This window comes from Paroedura picta, chromosome 1 (genome assembly GCF_049243985.1).
Source record: "Paroedura picta isolate Pp20150507F chromosome 1, Ppicta_v3.0, whole genome shotgun sequence".
NCBI lineage: Eukaryota > Metazoa > Chordata > Lepidosauria > Squamata > Gekkonidae > Paroedura > Paroedura picta.
In genome coordinates, this window is record NC_135369.1 from 61,452,465 (window position 1) to 61,469,617 (window position 17,153).

A 17,153-nucleotide genomic window follows, 5' to 3' on the forward strand; every position below is an offset into this window, starting at 1 on the left:
GCTGATCTTGCTCTTGTCCATGGCTCCAGACAGACGAACACTCTAGCTTGATTTACCTCACGAGGCTGTTGTGTGGATAGTGCCCCCCCCCGGCCAAGCTGCTTGCCCTGCCACGACCCCTGTGAAAGGGTTGTTCAACTCCCAAAGGGGTCCCAACCCCCAGGTTGAGAACCACTGTGCTAAAGGCTTTCTCTCTACTGCTCCCTACCCCTCCCAACCTCTGTGCATCCAACTGGCAGCCCTGGGAACTTTTCTGGGCAGCTGGCCAAAACATCTGCTTTTTATTCAGAGGGCATCCTGCTCCCAAGCCAGCACCCTGTGAATCCCAGGAGAAGGGAGAACCCCAACCCAGCCTCTCTGGAGTTCCTAATAATTTGAATATGAGGACAGATATTTATGATATGAAGGGAATGGAATGTATATTTCATGGTTTATGATTTCAAGTATGGTGGAAAGAAGAAGTTAAAGAGAAATAAATCAATAATAACAATAGTAATAGTGTAATCTTATAGTGTAATATAAGTGGTCTAAAATGCTTTTCTTTGTTCTTTATGCTTTGATTTTTTTTTGTAAGGTAAAGGTAAAGGTATCCCCTGTGCAAGCACCGAGTCATGTCTGACCCTTGGGGTGACGCCCTCTAGCGTTTTCATGGCAGACTCAATACGGGGTGGTTTGCCAGTGCCTTCCCCAGTCATGACTGTTTACCCCCCAGCAAGCTGGGTACTCATTTTACCGACCTCGGAAGGATGGAAGGCTGAGTCAACCTTGAGCCGGCTGCTGGGATTGAACTCCCAGCCTTATGGGCAAAGCTTTCAGACAGCTGCCTTACCACTCTGCGCCACAAGAGGCTCTGTTTCTATTTTTTTTTTTAAGAAAATAGTTATTTTCTGAAGACAAATACAAAATAAGGAATCTCTTATAATTTAGACTCAAGCAAGCTTGCCATTGGGTAGGCAAAGACTGGGCCCATTATACAATGCATTCCACTAATACTCAGTAACAGTGAGAAGCATACTATTATGGAGATGGGTTGTTTCAAGTACCCTGGCAAGTGGCCATTCGCTCCTCTACCCACTCTCCATTGGACAGTTTTTATAATGTCCGAATGCCTGACTGTAAAAAGGAAGACTGACTCTTTCTCTACACACATGCACACGTGTGCGCACATGTGTGTTGATGCAGAATCATGAATGAAGTGGCTTTAGTTGAGTGCAGAAGGACCCAGATTCACTGCTTATATATGCAAACAATAATCCAGTCTAATAATTTTAACATATCTATGTGTGTAAAACCACAAACATAAGCTTCTTATTTTGCACAACATGATATTTAGTCGATCACATCATGCCAGAATAAGTGCTTCATCAGATTCTTAGATTTCTCCTCCCCTTTGGATTTTTATTTTTAAAAACTCACTTACCTATCACCTATATTTTTTCTCTGTTTTTCTCCTTTCATTCTGTGTAAACCCAGCAGTAACTATTCATCCCCACTTTAAGGAAAGAACAAAGGAAAAGAAACCTATTTGAGTGCTTGTATAAAATGATTCATGAAAATGAAGCGCTATGTAATTTTGTTACCATCAGTGGAACATTAGGGTATGATTGTTCACTTCTTGCTATGTCAGAGGATTAGGCATCACACCTGCTCCATGTAAATTCCTACAGTGATGAGACTTTGATGCAAGGAAAGAGCTGACAGCTATGTCAAATATCTCCTCTTAAGCAGGAATCTCAGGTTGAAGGAAGCTGTTAGCTTATGCGTTTTCTTAATTCTTGAGCTATTTCTTGGGGCATTTATTCCCCCCCTCTTCCACGTTGAAGATAAAATTCCAGTTGCATTTTGTTCTACAGGAACAATTAAAAAGCAATGATCTGGGTCACAATAAACTGTCAATTGTGCATCAAATGTTGTACACCAAATATATAGAAAAGGGCTCATAGGCTTACAGCCATATATAGTTCCATAATACTTTTCTTATTTCACTTTTACAGATTATAGCCATGGGAAGTTGCAATCCATAGAGGGAATCCAGTGCAGGAGAAGGGGGAATTATTTCCTATAGCCATGTTTTTCTTCTGTAATCTATAACAGAAAAACAAACAAACATCAAGATAAAGTATTTTATCTTGGACCAATATGTAACATATTGGAAAAAGTGGAAATGATTATGAGATATGAAAAGTTTTTTTTAATGGATTGCTTATGGGAGCCCCCAGTTTGGACCGGGGCCACAGTGTGGGGGAAGAATTTAATATTTTCTCTTTCCCAAACTTAGTCAGTTGCTATTTGCTCTGAGGCAAGACATACAGACAGCACATGGAGCTACCTTTATAAGTCTCCCAGTGTCCTGTTAGTTGCATCAGGAAGATGGTCCTACTGTGACATGCATCATTTTAACAGAACAAACAGTTTCTTTTCAAAAGTGTTGTGTATACATGCAAGTATATACAGATTTGATTATTAATTTGAATGAAAGCTGAAATGATTTAATAGACCAAGATTTCTGCATTCACGTGGCAGTGTAATAAAAATGAATACATGAATTTAGCTGCCTCTTATTTTTACCTGCTGAATGTTTTAACTTCACACTCTTGGTAAGCACATTGTTTTATGCAGTAGTGACGTAAATCAAATGCAATATGATGAGCATTCTAAGGGTGTTTTCATACATTCTTAAATTATCGAAGTCTGTATGCCAATGTAAGGTGCAACATGAGAGCATTCATTCCATAACAGTTAATAGTGTGTAGTTATACATCTGTTTTCATGAATTGAGAGGCTACAACAGTCAGGTGAACAGTCACCGGTATAATTTCCTGATGTTTTATGACAGTGAGAATTAATTACTAAAGCATTAGAATGATTGGGAAACTAGAAATAAAGCCAATTTTATTCTGCAATAAAATGGGTGCTAGGAGCCGGTCTTCTCTCGGCCCCGGGAGCGGCATCACCGCAGCAAGGCCGCTCCTGGGGACGAGAGAAGGCCGGCTCCCGCCCCCCCACCCTCCCCGAAGTCGCGAACGGCGTTCTCTCGCCCCCTAACTCCTCCCCGACAGCACTTACTCTTTTATTTAGTCCGCGGCGCCCCGCGCCACGGGACAGTTTAAAGTTGTACAGCAGCAGTTCTCAGTGTCTGACTCCTTGATATTGAAACTATGGCAATGGATGGCACAATGTCTGTTCATCATAGTGGCTATATGCAGCAGAAATTTCCCTGGAAAGTTACCTCAGTCAGAGGAAGAATAAATAGCCCCAAGAATGAATATAAGACCAATGAACCGATCATGCTGAATAACAATTTTGCTGTGATTTTTATTTCATCCTTTCACACAAGAGAAACATGAAATAAACTACGGTACTCCATTTTTTATTACCATAGAATGTTACATTTTTATATTATCATTACCCATTAATACTCCTAGTACAGAGTTGGCATTTTAAGTTTGCAATACAGATAAACATAACCTTTGCAAATGATTTCTTCTGTTGTTCTTTAGAGTCATAGAATTTGTAAAACAGAAAATGAAAAGATTCTCTAACCCATATACAATAAAGCATGGCTAAAGCTTTCTCAAACAAAATGTAAAGGTCGGTTCAAAACCTTTAATTATAACACCACAGGTAATTAGACTTGTAAATGAGTTTCTCAATAACCAATCACCAATAGGATAATATTTTTAAACTTTTCTGTCTTCATATCATTTATTGAATGCTGAGAAACTTAAGGTGTCAGATCCTAGACTTGGCTTGTATGTTTGTAACCTGCTTACAAGCGATGTGGGAGTGTCATGAACTAGTTTAAGGGGGTAGCTTAAGAGGATAGTTTAGGAGGGTCAGCAGTAGAACAGCTAGATTACAGCCCAATAGCACTTTGGGAACCAACAGGGTTTGGGGGGGGGGTGAGCTTTCAGGAGTCAAAGTTCCTTTGTCAGAGTTAGGTAGGAATGGAGATCTCTGAATCCTTATGACCCAGTCTGAAGTTGTGAGTGGTTTAGCAAAAACAGGATGTAGAAGTACAATGCAAAATGTATTCAGCTTGATAAGAGCAGGTGAGAATTCTTCCAAGAAAAACATAGACGAAAAGAAAACATATAGGCCAATTCCACACAAGTTAAATGTAGCAGGAGTGTGGCAAATTGTAAACGCTACTAATTTGCAGTTATGCACGATGTCGCGCACAATCTGCCACACTCCTGAAACAGACCCACGAAAAGTGCTTCGTTGTAGCGCTTTCAGGGAAATCCCAAAAAGTGGATTCACCCTCTGGAAAGCGTTACACTCTTGCAAACAATCTGCAACACTAGCGAAAAAGTTCTGTGCATTACCATTGTTGCGGTTTCAGCAAAGTCCCTTCCCCTGGCTCTCTCCTGTGAACTTCCGGCGAAGCGATCGCCATTTATTTCTCTCGGAACGAGCAGAGAGCAACAAGCCGGCGAGCCTTCATTCACCCAGCAAGGCTTCTCTGGCTGCAGTCCCTCCACAGAGCTGCTTTAAAGCTCCCCTCAAATCACCAAGCACAACACAGCCCCGTTTGCTAGTTCCCTTTATTTTCGGCAGAAAATCGCACCCGTGCACGGGGGGGGGGGATTTTTTTTTCACTCGGGAGAGCGTGGCAATGATGAAACGGCAGCTCACACACCAGCTGCCAGCTAGATGGGTCTCTACTTTAGGAGGAAGCAAGGAATCAAGGCATCAAGTCATATTCGTTGCAACGTGTTTTTCTTTTTTAAAAAAACCTTTTCTTAAAGGGAAAGGGGCTTTTCCGGAGCATGGTAACAACTGCCCATTGGCTACTCATTTGATTGACGGCCAGGGGCAGGACAAAGCACGGAAAAAATTGCTTCCTTTCTAGCAATTTTTGGTGAGACCGGAAACCTGTGGGAAATGATTGAAATGCAACTGGATTCCACTACAAAGGCAGGTATGTGTTACGCCGAATTCCACAATTTCAAGGGCAAAAGCCAACAAACATGTGTCATAAACTGTTGACTCACTACAGACATAATGTGCAACCGTGATTAATGAAGCTAACTATAGTTAGTGTGATTGTCTGGACTCTGCTAATAGTGTTTAGTTAGTGTCCAACTAGGATGTGATCTCAGGTTTTGAAGTTAGTTTATTAATCAATGCTTTTCTTAACTGCACATTATGTGCCATGGGAACTCAGATATCCTGACTCATCCCCTTGTGCAACACTTTTGCGTTTCACAGATATAGGATGCATGGCCAGAGTGACAGACATGAAACCAGAATTTGCAAATGATGTGTGTCTCTCTGTGTGTAAAGTGTTGTCAAGTCCTAAGCAAGTGATAGGCAGGATCAGTTTGCCATTGTCTTTCTTGGCAGAGTTTTCTTTGGTGGTCTCCCTTCCAAGTACTGTCCCTGCTTAGTTTTTGAGATCTAATGAGATTGTGGTATACCGTGCCTGCTTCCTTTGTACATGATACCAGGATTTAAATGATTGTGAGATGAATCCTGGTTTCCCAAACTAATTATAGTTGAAATAAACCATAATCACATATTGAATTTCAATGTTACTATTGAGTCAAACTTTTGTTGTGGACAAAAATGATTACTAATTCTGTAGGGAAACTTTGGTATTCATTATGTATTCAGAATCCTTCTATGTTTTTTTCATGAATACCAAGCAGAATATCTATCTATCTATCTATCTATCTATCTATCTATCTATCTATCTATCTATCTATCTATCTATCTATCTATCTATCTATCTATCTATCTATCTATCTATCTATCTATCTATCTATCTATCTATCTATCTATCTATCTATCTATCTATCTATCTATCTATCTATCTATCTATCTATCTATCTATCTATCTATCTATCTATCTATCTATCTATCTATCTATCTATCTATCTATATACAGCCACTCCCAGCAATGCTGGCTCATGGTGGTTTACATATAATGAATAAAAACCCCATACATCCTAAAACAGAATAAACATTCTAAACAATAGAGCCCTAGCCCAAATTAATCAATAATAAAATTCCAGTCACTAAAAGACAGCACTATAAAACATTACCCCATAATGATTCACTGAGCCGGTTATGTAGATGTCAAAAAGGGGGGGGGGCAGAATATTAACAGGGCAGACAGTCTAATATATAATTCTGACCTCAGAGGGGGGGCGAACAGCCTGATCTTATACCCTGTTTCTTCCAACAGGCCTCAACCAAATACCTGGCTGAAGAGCTCTGTTTTGCAGACCCAATGGAACCCAGAGAGTTCCGACAGGGCCCACAGCTCATCCGGGAGCTTGTTCTACCAGATTAGGGGCCAGGACCGAAAAGGTTATGGCCCTGGTCGAGACTAGGTGTACTTCCCAGGTGTACTTTAAATTTTCTTTTAAAGAAGACTCATGTGAACAGAACTCTGGGGAAGAATCAAATTCTGAGTATGGCGGACAATAACTGGGGAAATGTTATATTTTGATTATAATAATTGAAAGCTAACCATATTCCTCAGTACTTAACTTAACAGCTTGACATAATTAGCTCTGTATTTGCACCTTTGTTGTGCAGATTGAAATCTTTTATCGTGGAACACCAGATGGGATTACAGTGCGATCAGAACATAATCAGAATGGACTCGTATTCACCATGCTATTCTGCAGTAATTGGCACCTTGTGGACATTCCCTGCTGGAAATGAAACCAGCATGGCTACATAAACTCTTATCTATTTTAAGGGGAATACATCTGGTATTTTCAGTTGTCCTCTTTCATAGTATTCTAGAGTGAGGAGTCACAGTCAACTTGTTTTGCCTCTTTGTGGAAAAAAAATCCAACCATTTTAAAATCAAGTTTGATTTCAGTGTCATCAACTTACAAAAACTATCCATAGGGAATAAAATATTAAGTTAATTGTGAAATGTTCTAGGCTAGCAGTCCCCAATCTTTTTGAGCCTGTGGCCATCTTTAGAATTCTAAGGCAGAGTAGCAGGCATCACTACAAAATGGCTGACACAGGAGGCAGAGCCAAAAATATAGATATACACAAGAAAAAGCGGGATGGGAAGAATAAATATATACACATGGAAGAAGATGACCAAAAAGCAAAAGGAAGTCTAAAACACATTAAAAAGATTGTTGTTGTTAGGTGCAAAGTCATGTCCGACCCATCGCAACCCCATGAACAATGATCCTCCAGACAATGATCCTCCATTCCTCGAAGTCCATTTAAGTTTGCACCAACTGCTTCAGTGACTCCATCCAGCCACCTCATCCTCTGTCGTCCCCTTCTTCTTTTCCCCTCAATCGCTCCCAGTATTAGGCTCTTCTCCAGGAAATCCTTCCTTCTCATGAGGTGGCCAAAATATTTGAGTTTCATCTTCAGGATCTGGCTTTCTAAGGAGCAGTTAGGGCTGATCTCCTCTAGGACTGACTGGTTTGTTTGCCTTGCAGTCCAAGGGACTCGCAAGAGTCTTCTCCAGCACCAAAGTTCAAAAGCCTCAATTCCTTGACGCTCAGCCTTCCTTATGGTCCAACTTTCACAGCCATACATTGCAACTGGGAAGACCATAGCCTTAACTAGACGCACTTCTGTTGGCAGGGTCTCTGCTTTTTAGGATGCTGTCTAGATTTGCCATAGCTTTCCTCCCCAGGAGCAAGCATCTTTTAATTTCTTTGCTGCAGTCCCCATCTGCAGTGATCTTGGAGCCCAGGAAAATAAAATCTATCACTATCTCCATTTCTTCCCCATCTATTTTCCAGGAATTGAGAGGGCCGGATGCCATGATCTTTGTTTTCTTGATGTTGAGTTTCAAGCCAACTTTTGCACTCTCCTCCTTCACCCGCATCAAGAGGCTCTTTAGTTCCTCTTTGCTTTCTGCCATTAAATTTGTATCATCTGCATATCTGAGGCTGTTGATATTTCTCCCTGAAATCTTGATCCCAACCCCGTCTTTCTCATGATGTGCTCCGCATATTTTTATTGTTGTTGTTGTTGTTGTTGTATTTATATCCCGACTCCCCCCGGAGGCTCAAGGCGGCTTACATACAAGTTAAATAGGCAAGGTGACAGTATACAGCCTTGCTGAACTCCTTTCTCAATTTTGAACCAATCAGTGATTCCATGCCCAGTTCTCACTGTTGCTTCTTGATCTGCATATAGGTTTCTCAAGAGACAGATAAGATGCTCTGGTATTCCCATCTCTTTAAGAACTTGCCACAATTTGTTGTGGTCCATACAATCAAAGGCTTTAGCATAGTCAATGAAGCAGAAGTAGATGTTCTTCTGGAACTCCCTAGCTTTCTCCATGATCCAGAGTATGTTGGCAATTTGATCTCTAGTTCCTCTGCCTCTTCAAAATCCTGCCTGTACTTCTGGAAGTTCTCAGTCGACATATTGCTGGAGCCTAGCTTGTAGGATTTTGAGCATAACTTTGCTAGCATGAGAAATGAGTGCAATGGTGCAGTAGTTTGAACTATCTTTGGCATTGCCCTTCTTTGGGATTGGAATGTAAACTGTGGCCGCTGTTGAGTTATCCAAATTTGCTGGCATATTGGGTGTAGCGCTTTTACTGCATCGTCTTTTAAGATTTAGAATAGTTCAACAGGAATGCTGTCACCTCCACTAGCTTTATTGTTGCTCAAACTTCCTAAGGCCCATTTGACTTCACTTTCCAGGATGTCTGGCTCCAGGTCAGTGACTACCCCCTCGTAGTTATCAGGGATGTTAAGCTCACTCTTGTATAGTTCTTCTGTATAATTTTGCCACCTTTTTAAAATCTCTTCTGCTTCTGTTAGGTCCCTACCATTTTGGTCCTTTATCATACACATCTTTGCGTGAAACAGTCTCTTCATATCTCCAATTTTCTTGAAGAGATCTCTGGTCCTCCCTTTTATATTGTTTTCTTCTATTTGTTTGCACTGTTCATTTAAGAAGGTATTCTTATCTCTTCTAGCTATTCTCTGGAATTCTGCATTCAGTTGGGTGTATCTTTTGCTTTCTCCCTTGCCTTTCACTTCCCTTCTCTCATTAGCTATTTGTAAAGCTTCCTCAGATAGCCATTTTGCTTTCTTGCATTTCTTTTTCCTTGGGATGGTTTTAGTTGCTACCTCTTAAGGTAAAGGTATCCCCTGTGAAAGCACCGAGTCATGTCTGACCCTTGGGGTGATGCGTTTGCATGGCAGACTCAATACGGGGTGGTTTGCCAGTGCCTTCCCCAGTCATTACCGTTCCCCCCCCCAGCAAGCTGGGTACTAATTTTACCAATCTCAGAAGGATGGAAGGCTGAGTCAACTTTGACCCGGCTGCTGGGATTGAACTCCCAGCCTCATGGGCAGACAGCTTCAGACAGCATTTCTGCTGCCTTACCACTCTGCGCCACAAGAGGCTCATTGCTACCTCTTAAAGAAGATTAAGGACGATTACTATGACCAAAAGGATGTAAAACACCCACACATACACACAGAGAAGTCTATTAAGTGAGGAAAAGAGACAAGAAACACACACAAAAGAAGATGACTGGGGCAAAGATAAAACACTCAAGCAACCCATGGAATAGGAAATCCTTCTTAAGCAATGAAGATGAAAAGCCCCCTTATTTATATGAAGGCAGCTATTCACTGATCCTGCCTTCACAGTGACCGTGCTGACTTTCCTGAAGTACTTGGCAGGCATTTAGGGATGTGCTTGTGAGGTCCATGGTGTCCATGGATCACATTAGAGTGTCTTATTCTAAGCTATTCAGTATAATGATAATTTTCCTTTAAAAAAAATGTTCACCTGAAATATTAATTATTCAACTATCAATCTATGGAGGGAAGGGATTTATAATCATTAACAGAATGTAATTTCCTTGTTGTAGTCCAAAATATTCTGAAATGCAGCTTTTGAGTGGCAAAGGATTCCTAGGAACAGGAGGAGTAGGAGGTGGAGGTATGGAATTAGGGGGGGGGGGAATTGGCAAATTGTTCACCTTTAGTCCACAGATATCCTTCATATGGGACTCAGCCCTTCAGTCTTTTAGAATCTTTTGAGTGTAATGACATGAAAATCCAAGACAAACACACAAACACATATACTCCTTGTACATCCCAGTAACACAGAATCCTAAAACACGGCTACTCAGTTTATCCAACCACATCAAACACAATTCAATCCCTTTATTATTTTTTAGAGGAACAGAAATAGGGTGAAAATCAGCCTCTGTCTCATTGAATACCTTCTGTATTCAAAGCTACCTTCTGTATTCAAAGCTGTCATTGTCTGAGGGAACATGAACAGCTATAAATATCTTAATTGTTGCTCAGTTGAAATAGACAGTGCCACTGTAGAATCTTTGAACTGTATATCATAGGAATGCGTAATCTGGAATATTTTCTATGTTGACATGTACTTGAAGCTAATGAGTTTGGGTTTTTATTTATTATTAGATTTATTTCCCACCACTCACAACAAGCCATCTCATGGCAGGTTACAGAATAAAAAACCGACATAAAAACATACAAATATAATATCTCCATTAAGAAGTACATAGGTGGCAACTATTTCCAAACCCCACAGCCACTAAGGCTGCTGCCCAGTGCACCATAGGGGAGTCCAAATGCTGGTAATGGTTGGCCCAATGGTGATCTTTTCTGGAGGCACATGTGATCTTCCATGCTATGGTCTCCACCATAGACTTGGCAGAAGAGCTTCGTCTTTCAGGCCCTGTTAAACACCAAAAGCTCCAGCAGCTCTTCTGGGAGCACATTGTGGGCCAGGACCAAAACCTGGTCAAGGCCAGGTGAACTTCTCGGACACCAGGAATCACCAACAAATTACTACCTGCAGAGCATAAAGTCCCATGGGGGCAATAGGCAGTCCTTTAAATATGTGGGTCCAAGACCATGAAGGACCTGAAAGGTCAAAACCAAAACTTTGAACCTGATCAAGGCTACAACTGGTAGCCAGTGCAGCTGCCTCAGCACTGGCTGAATATGGACCCTCCATTGTCCCCATGAGGACCCTAGCAGCTATATTTTGCACCAGCTGCAATTTCTGGGTCAGGCACAAGGGCAGGCCCATGTAGAGTGAGTTACAGAAGTCAATTCTGGAAGTGACTGTTGTGTGGATCACCATGGCTAGGTGCTCAGAAGTAGGGTTGGGCTACTTCTGAAGCGGCCGTTCGCGCCTGAAGCATCCAACACCGTGGCACAGAGGGGAGGGGAGGTGTGGGCGCCATTGCACCAACCACTGAAGGGCTGTCCCCCATATCCCCTCCCTGGTGAGGCAGTGAGCCAACAACTCATGATTGACCACATCAAATGTGTCTGACAGATCTAACATCACAAAGATGGCTGATCTGCCCCAATCCAGCTGGCGATGAAGATCATCCATCAGGGCGACTAACACTGTCTCCACTCCATGGCCAGGATGGAAGCCCAACTGGTTTGGGCTGAGTACTGAAGTTTCCTCCAAGAACACCAGGAGTTGGTCTGTGGCAGCCCTTTCAACCACCTTACTCAGAAATGCAAAATGTGAGATTGGGTGGTAGCTGGCTGGGTCTTGTGGATCCAGCAATGGTTTTTTGAGGAGAGGACAAAGCACTGTCCCTTTCAGCAGCTCAAGGAACTCCCTGCTGGGCAGGGATGAGATGTATACTACCTTAGAATATGGTGTTATATTCATAAATCACTGTAAATGTAAAATACATACAATGAAGCCCTGATAGGCACTCTGGCCAACAAATAGGTATTTAGGAACCATTTCAAGAACAAAAGGTGTTATTTTAATTACTTTCATGTTTATGAAAAGAGATAGATGAAACACCAGAAAATAAAGGATTGAACCTCAAATGAAAACAAAATAATGCAACAATTTCACATCACAAAGAAACTATGAAACAGTTGAATTGGAATAAAAGTTATAAAGCAAAATTCAAATTGTGACTTAATATATGGGATCAAACATTACAGTTATACATGCTGGGAGCTTACCAACCACATGTAGAGTCTCCTGATACATGAGATCTGTTGGGGGAACATGGGCAACACATGTATTTATCATGCTTGTACAGTTCTGAAACATGTTGGTCACTGGATTTTACAAGGCTCATACTTACACATACTAGGGTTGCATGTTCATGGCAAATATTAGGGATGGGCACAAAATCGTACACAAGCCAAAATTAAGCATAAACTTGGCCCAGTTCTGAGCTTCTGAACTGTGTTTGGGGAAGGTACCTTCCCTAAACATTTATTGGACTTTTGTCCAATTCAGCTGTTGAGCCCATTTAAACTTAACAGCTGAGGATGGGGTCTACAGTGGTCCTGTTCAGATAAAATGACTGGATTTAACTTGGGGTTATGGCATGGAGAAAAACACATACACATGAACATGCTACACACATGTAAACACATATTGACCCAGGATGAGGTTATGACAGTGCTTAAATACTGTTTTGCACAGTATGTCAGTCAAAGACATTGTACTGTTATGATCATATACAATACAAGTTTTAAAATTAGCTATGACTTTGGCTGGCTTTATCATAAAAAGCAGTATTTAAATATCCATCTCCCCCAAAGAAACAGAAACCAGTAATTAATCATTGAGTCATAAATGTCCCAATACAGCCAGCTGTTTGATAGAGAAAAGAAAGTCATGAATTAGGCTGAACGCAAAGGAGCAAAAGGTAAATGGAGCAGAAAAATGGGACCTGTGCTGAATGGGACATTTTGAGGGGAGAAATATAGTAGGATCTGATCTCTTTGTGTGTGGATTTTTATGGGTGTTATTATTAAGTGCTGTGTGGGTCTCACAATCCTTACTATTTGCAGTTAAATGTTGAGAAGTTCATAGTACAGAATTGTCCTTTGTCTATACTGTCCATTTGCTCCTAGTCTATTAATACAGATGGGTCTTCTAGAGTTGATCTATAAGATGCAATTACTAATAGCTGGAGAAAATCTCTTCAGCTTAGGTCTTGAAATATGGATTTTGAGACAATCAATCATTATTACCTTTTTTATTTGCTATGTGAAATGAATTTGTTGAGACCATATCAGTGCTGGAACTAATCCACATCAAATGTATTAAAGTAAAATAGGGATAAATTTCCTTCAAAAAAAGAGACGATAAATTTTGTTGCCAATAACAGTGGAACAACTTAAACTTACTGTTGTAACTAATGTTTGAAAAACATTTCTCTTGCAGATAATTGCATTTGATGAATTAAAGACAGACTTCAAGAGCCCCATAGATCAATGTAACCCAGCACATGCGGTATGTTCTGTGGTGATATTTTGCAATAACTATGTTTTGATAGAAATGCTAAGAGGTCAGATGTAATTTTTAATAAGGTTTGGTGTGGGTTTAATGCCTCACTTAGAAGCTGGCAAGCCTAAGAGGAGGTCTCTCTATGTACAGCAGTCTTGACCCTAGTCAGGTTTATGCATACCTAGGTAGTTTGGAATTTCAGAACATGAACCTACACCAATCTGGCAACCTTGCACCAGCCAGCTTGGCGTAGTGGTTAGGAGAGCGGACTTCTAATCTGGCGAGCTGGGTTTGAATCTGCACTCTCCCACATGCAACCAGTTGGGTGGCCTTGGGCTCGCCATAGCACTGATAAAGCTGTTCTGACCGAGCAGTAATATCAGGGCTCTCTCAGCCTCAGCTACCTCACAGGGTGTCTCTTGTGGGGAGAGGAAAGGGAAGGCGATTGTAAGCTGCTTTGAGACTCCTTTGGGTAGAGAAAAACAGCATATAAGAACCAACTCTCCTCCTCCTCCTCCTCCTCCTCCTCCTCCTCCCTGCATATTATCTTGACCTAAAATAGGTCAGGGGGTGCTATGTGGCTGGTTAGGTGGTTGTGGAGGCATTGTACATTTGAGGCCCCACTTCCAAACTTCAAGGAATATTTCCAGACCAGGGACAGCTAACTCCAGGTGGTGCCTGGAGATTTCCTAGAATTGCTGCTCATCTCCAAACTGTAAAGATCTGCTCCCCAGGCAAAAATGGCTGCTTTGAAGGGGTGACTCCGTAGCATTGTACCCCACTGAGATTTAGTGATGCCAGCCCCCAGGTGGGGTTTGAAAATCCTCTGGAAGTACAGCTCATCTCTAGGCAGTTAGTCTGAAGGGAAAGCTCTTCCCTTTCACATGTGCCACTTCTAAAGGAATACATGTGGCCACAGACACCCCTTGGCTAGCAAAGTCTGTTGGTTGGCTGGTGATGTCTACACTTCTGAAGCCTGAGACCTACTGCTGGCAACTGCAGTTCCTGTTGTTGTCTACAATGCCAAGTCACTGCCTAATAAAAATGGATCACCTAGTTCCCCCCAAAAGTCTCACTGTCTACTTTCCGGTAAAGCTAACTCCACTTGAAATTCTGGGCCACTTGTGCATTTGATTTCATAGGACCTTTCTGGCAAATACTGATTTTTATTTACCAGGCCAAGCTTCAGAAAAGTCACTTGGGTTCCTATGTCTCTCCAGCCATTTGCTTGTTCACCATTTACAGTTTCATTATGTAAATATTTTTTTATTTAGATCTTCCTGCACTTTCCAGACTTGTAGGACCCTTGCTGGTCTATCTGTTTATGTCCCAAAATACAAACAGTTGCTGGTAAGGGCTGGCCAAAGCCCATAGCCCAGGTGGGTGACACCTGCACCACTCCACCCCAATCTCAGCCTGCAAGCCTCCAGATGATAAAGATCAGCTTCCTTCAATGGCTGCTTTGAAGGGTGTACTCTGAGGCAGTGTACCATTTTGAAGTCCCACCTCCAAACCTCCAGGAATATTTCCAACCCTGGAGTAGCCAACCTCCAGGTGGGGCCTGGAGAGTTCCTGGAATTATAGCTCATCACCAGACTATAAAGATCAGATCCCCAGTCAGAAATGACTGCTTTGGAGGGTGGACTGGGTTGTTGTGCAGAAGAAACATTTAAAGCCTCCCATACAGGTTGTTGTGAAGATGAAACACTCGAGGCCTACTGCACAGGGTTGTAATGCAGATGAAACAGGAGGCAAACGAACCTCCACAACGGCATCCAGTTTCATCTGCACAACAACTTTCCATGGTATGCCTCAAATGTTTAGTGAGTTGTGGAGAAGAGACATGCTTGGCTTGGTTGCATTGCCCTCAAGCAGCGAGGCTGATCTCCCTGTCAGCCAGTGGTTAGGCAGAAAGGGAAAGCTTTCCCTCCCCAAAAGGAGCCCTCAGATTCCCATGGGTTGCTCTCGGAAACACATCCCTCAGTCAGGGGCTGTTAGAGGCTCCCTTCAAAGCAGGCATGAAAGCGGGGGGGGGGGGATCCTGAGCAAAAGCAGCAATTGGCCCTGGGGGAGGGGAGATTCCACCAATAGGAGTCTTCGAAACCTTCAGTATGTTGTTCAGAAGTATGAATCACTCTTTGTTTATGATATGAGTAAAAACACATTTTGGATGTAGGAATTATTCTTGATGATTTCTCAAGGTGGTCTGTGTCCTCATTTCCATAACATTATGAACCAAATAAAATAAGGCAGGGTTTGTGGGTATGTGGTGTCAAATCAGTATATCCAAGGTATATCTACCATGATATGAGAGATTCTTAAAACTGAAGATCACAAGGACAGAACCTTCTACATGCAAGGCATATGTTCTACCACTATTCTATAGTCCTTCTTCCACTGTGTATGGGGGGGGGGGGAATGTAGCTTCGTAGGATAAATGTGAGCAACATATTTGCAAGTGCAGGCTTAATTGAAGCCTCTTCCATAGAGCATCTGCTAAAAAAATTGTCATGAAAAATAGCTGTGTGAGCCCACAGGTGGCTCATAGTATGCAATTTCCTATATAATTTCTCTGTAACAATGTGTGACTCAGAGACTGATTTGTAGATTTTGTCTTGTTCTATCCTGATCATTTGTAATAACCTTTCTAATGTTTCCAGGTAGGAACGCAGAACTCAAACCCCACTTGATGCCTAACTGTAGCCAGCCTAACGTTTTAGGAAGTAATTTCCCCCCTTTAAACATTTCAAGCTCTGTAGAAAATGATCTGTCTTTTCCAAAGCTGTATTACTATGCATGCTGACCATTCAAGAGTACTGCTGATAATAGCTAGATGTTCATGCACATCTTGCCTAGACAAGTACATAGAACTCTCTTGATGTAAGAAGGAGATAGCCATTGAAGCAAATTAAACTAAACTTGCTTCAGATTGAAAGAATTGAACTTTGATCTAGTAGTGGATATATTACATGGCTGTATGATATCCATGTTTCTCTTTTAACCTTTAAGGCCTCATGCGGGTTGGGACCCACATACCTGAGGGACCGCCTATCGTCCTATGCAGGGCCTTACACTCTGTAGGTTAAAATTTGATGGTCGTTCTCAGCCCCAGGGAAGCGTCCCTAGCCTCAACCAGGGCCAGGGCCTTTTCGATCCTGGCTCCTACCTGGTGGAACGAGCTCCTGGGTGACCTGTGGGTCCTGCGGGATCTTTTAGCATTCCGCAGGGCCTGCAAGATGGAGCTCTCCTGCCAGGTCTATGGTTGAGGCTGGGGATGGCGAGGTAGACCGACGCCCCCCCGGGGTTTGAGTAGTTTATCAGAAGACCTCCTTCTCCATCCCACTAGTAGTGGGGGGTTGGGAGTGGGTTTCCCACCATGTAGGGTTTCTATGTTTTAACAGGTGTTTTAATGGGGATTTTATAAGATGTTGTAACCTGCCACAAGCCTGCCAGGGAGTGGCGGGGAATAAATCGAAATAATAATAATAATAACAATAACGATGATGATGATGAGTAAGAAAGCTTACTAGTTCTCTTGATTCTCTAGTGGTTACAGCTGCTATTGGAGCCATGCACAACCCTTTCATTTGAATAGGGACAGCCAATAACAAGCCCAGTATCTGGACCACCCAGCACTAGCAAACCTTCCGAGCCTCCAGACCAGGAGGTCAGATCTTCTGCTACCTCCTAACAGTCCTCACACAGGGTCCTGGGAATCCAAAGCATCGGGAAGTGAGCAGGTACCTAACATGCCCACAACCCTCCAAGCCTCAGAGCAGGTGCACCAGCTGCAGTGGTGGCTAGTGGTAAATGGGTGCAGAGAGGAAGAGATGGGGCCAGCAGGCAGCAAACTTTTTGGTGCCTCACAGTGCCATGGCCATATTATCAGGGGTCCTAAGGCAGCGAGGCTTACCAGGGAG

At 42.3% G+C, this 17,153-nt stretch overlaps 1 protein-coding gene across 5 annotated transcripts in view; it reads left to right on the forward strand.

The window, feature by feature from the left end:
• CNIH3 (cornichon family AMPA receptor auxiliary protein 3) overlaps positions 1-17,153 on the forward strand; it is a 112,348-nt gene that overhangs the window by 42,778 nt on the left and 52,417 nt on the right. For 4 of the 5 annotated variants that reach the window (XM_077340596.1, XM_077340569.1, XM_077340579.1 and 1 more), the window contains exon 2: positions 13,171-13,239. The exons of the other annotated variant lie outside the window; for it this stretch is intronic. In XM_077340596.1, coding sequence (XP_077196711.1) covers positions 13,171-13,239 — 69 coding nt within the window. The remainder of the gene's footprint in view (positions 1-13,170; positions 13,240-17,153) is intronic. 5 annotated transcript variants of the gene reach the window in all.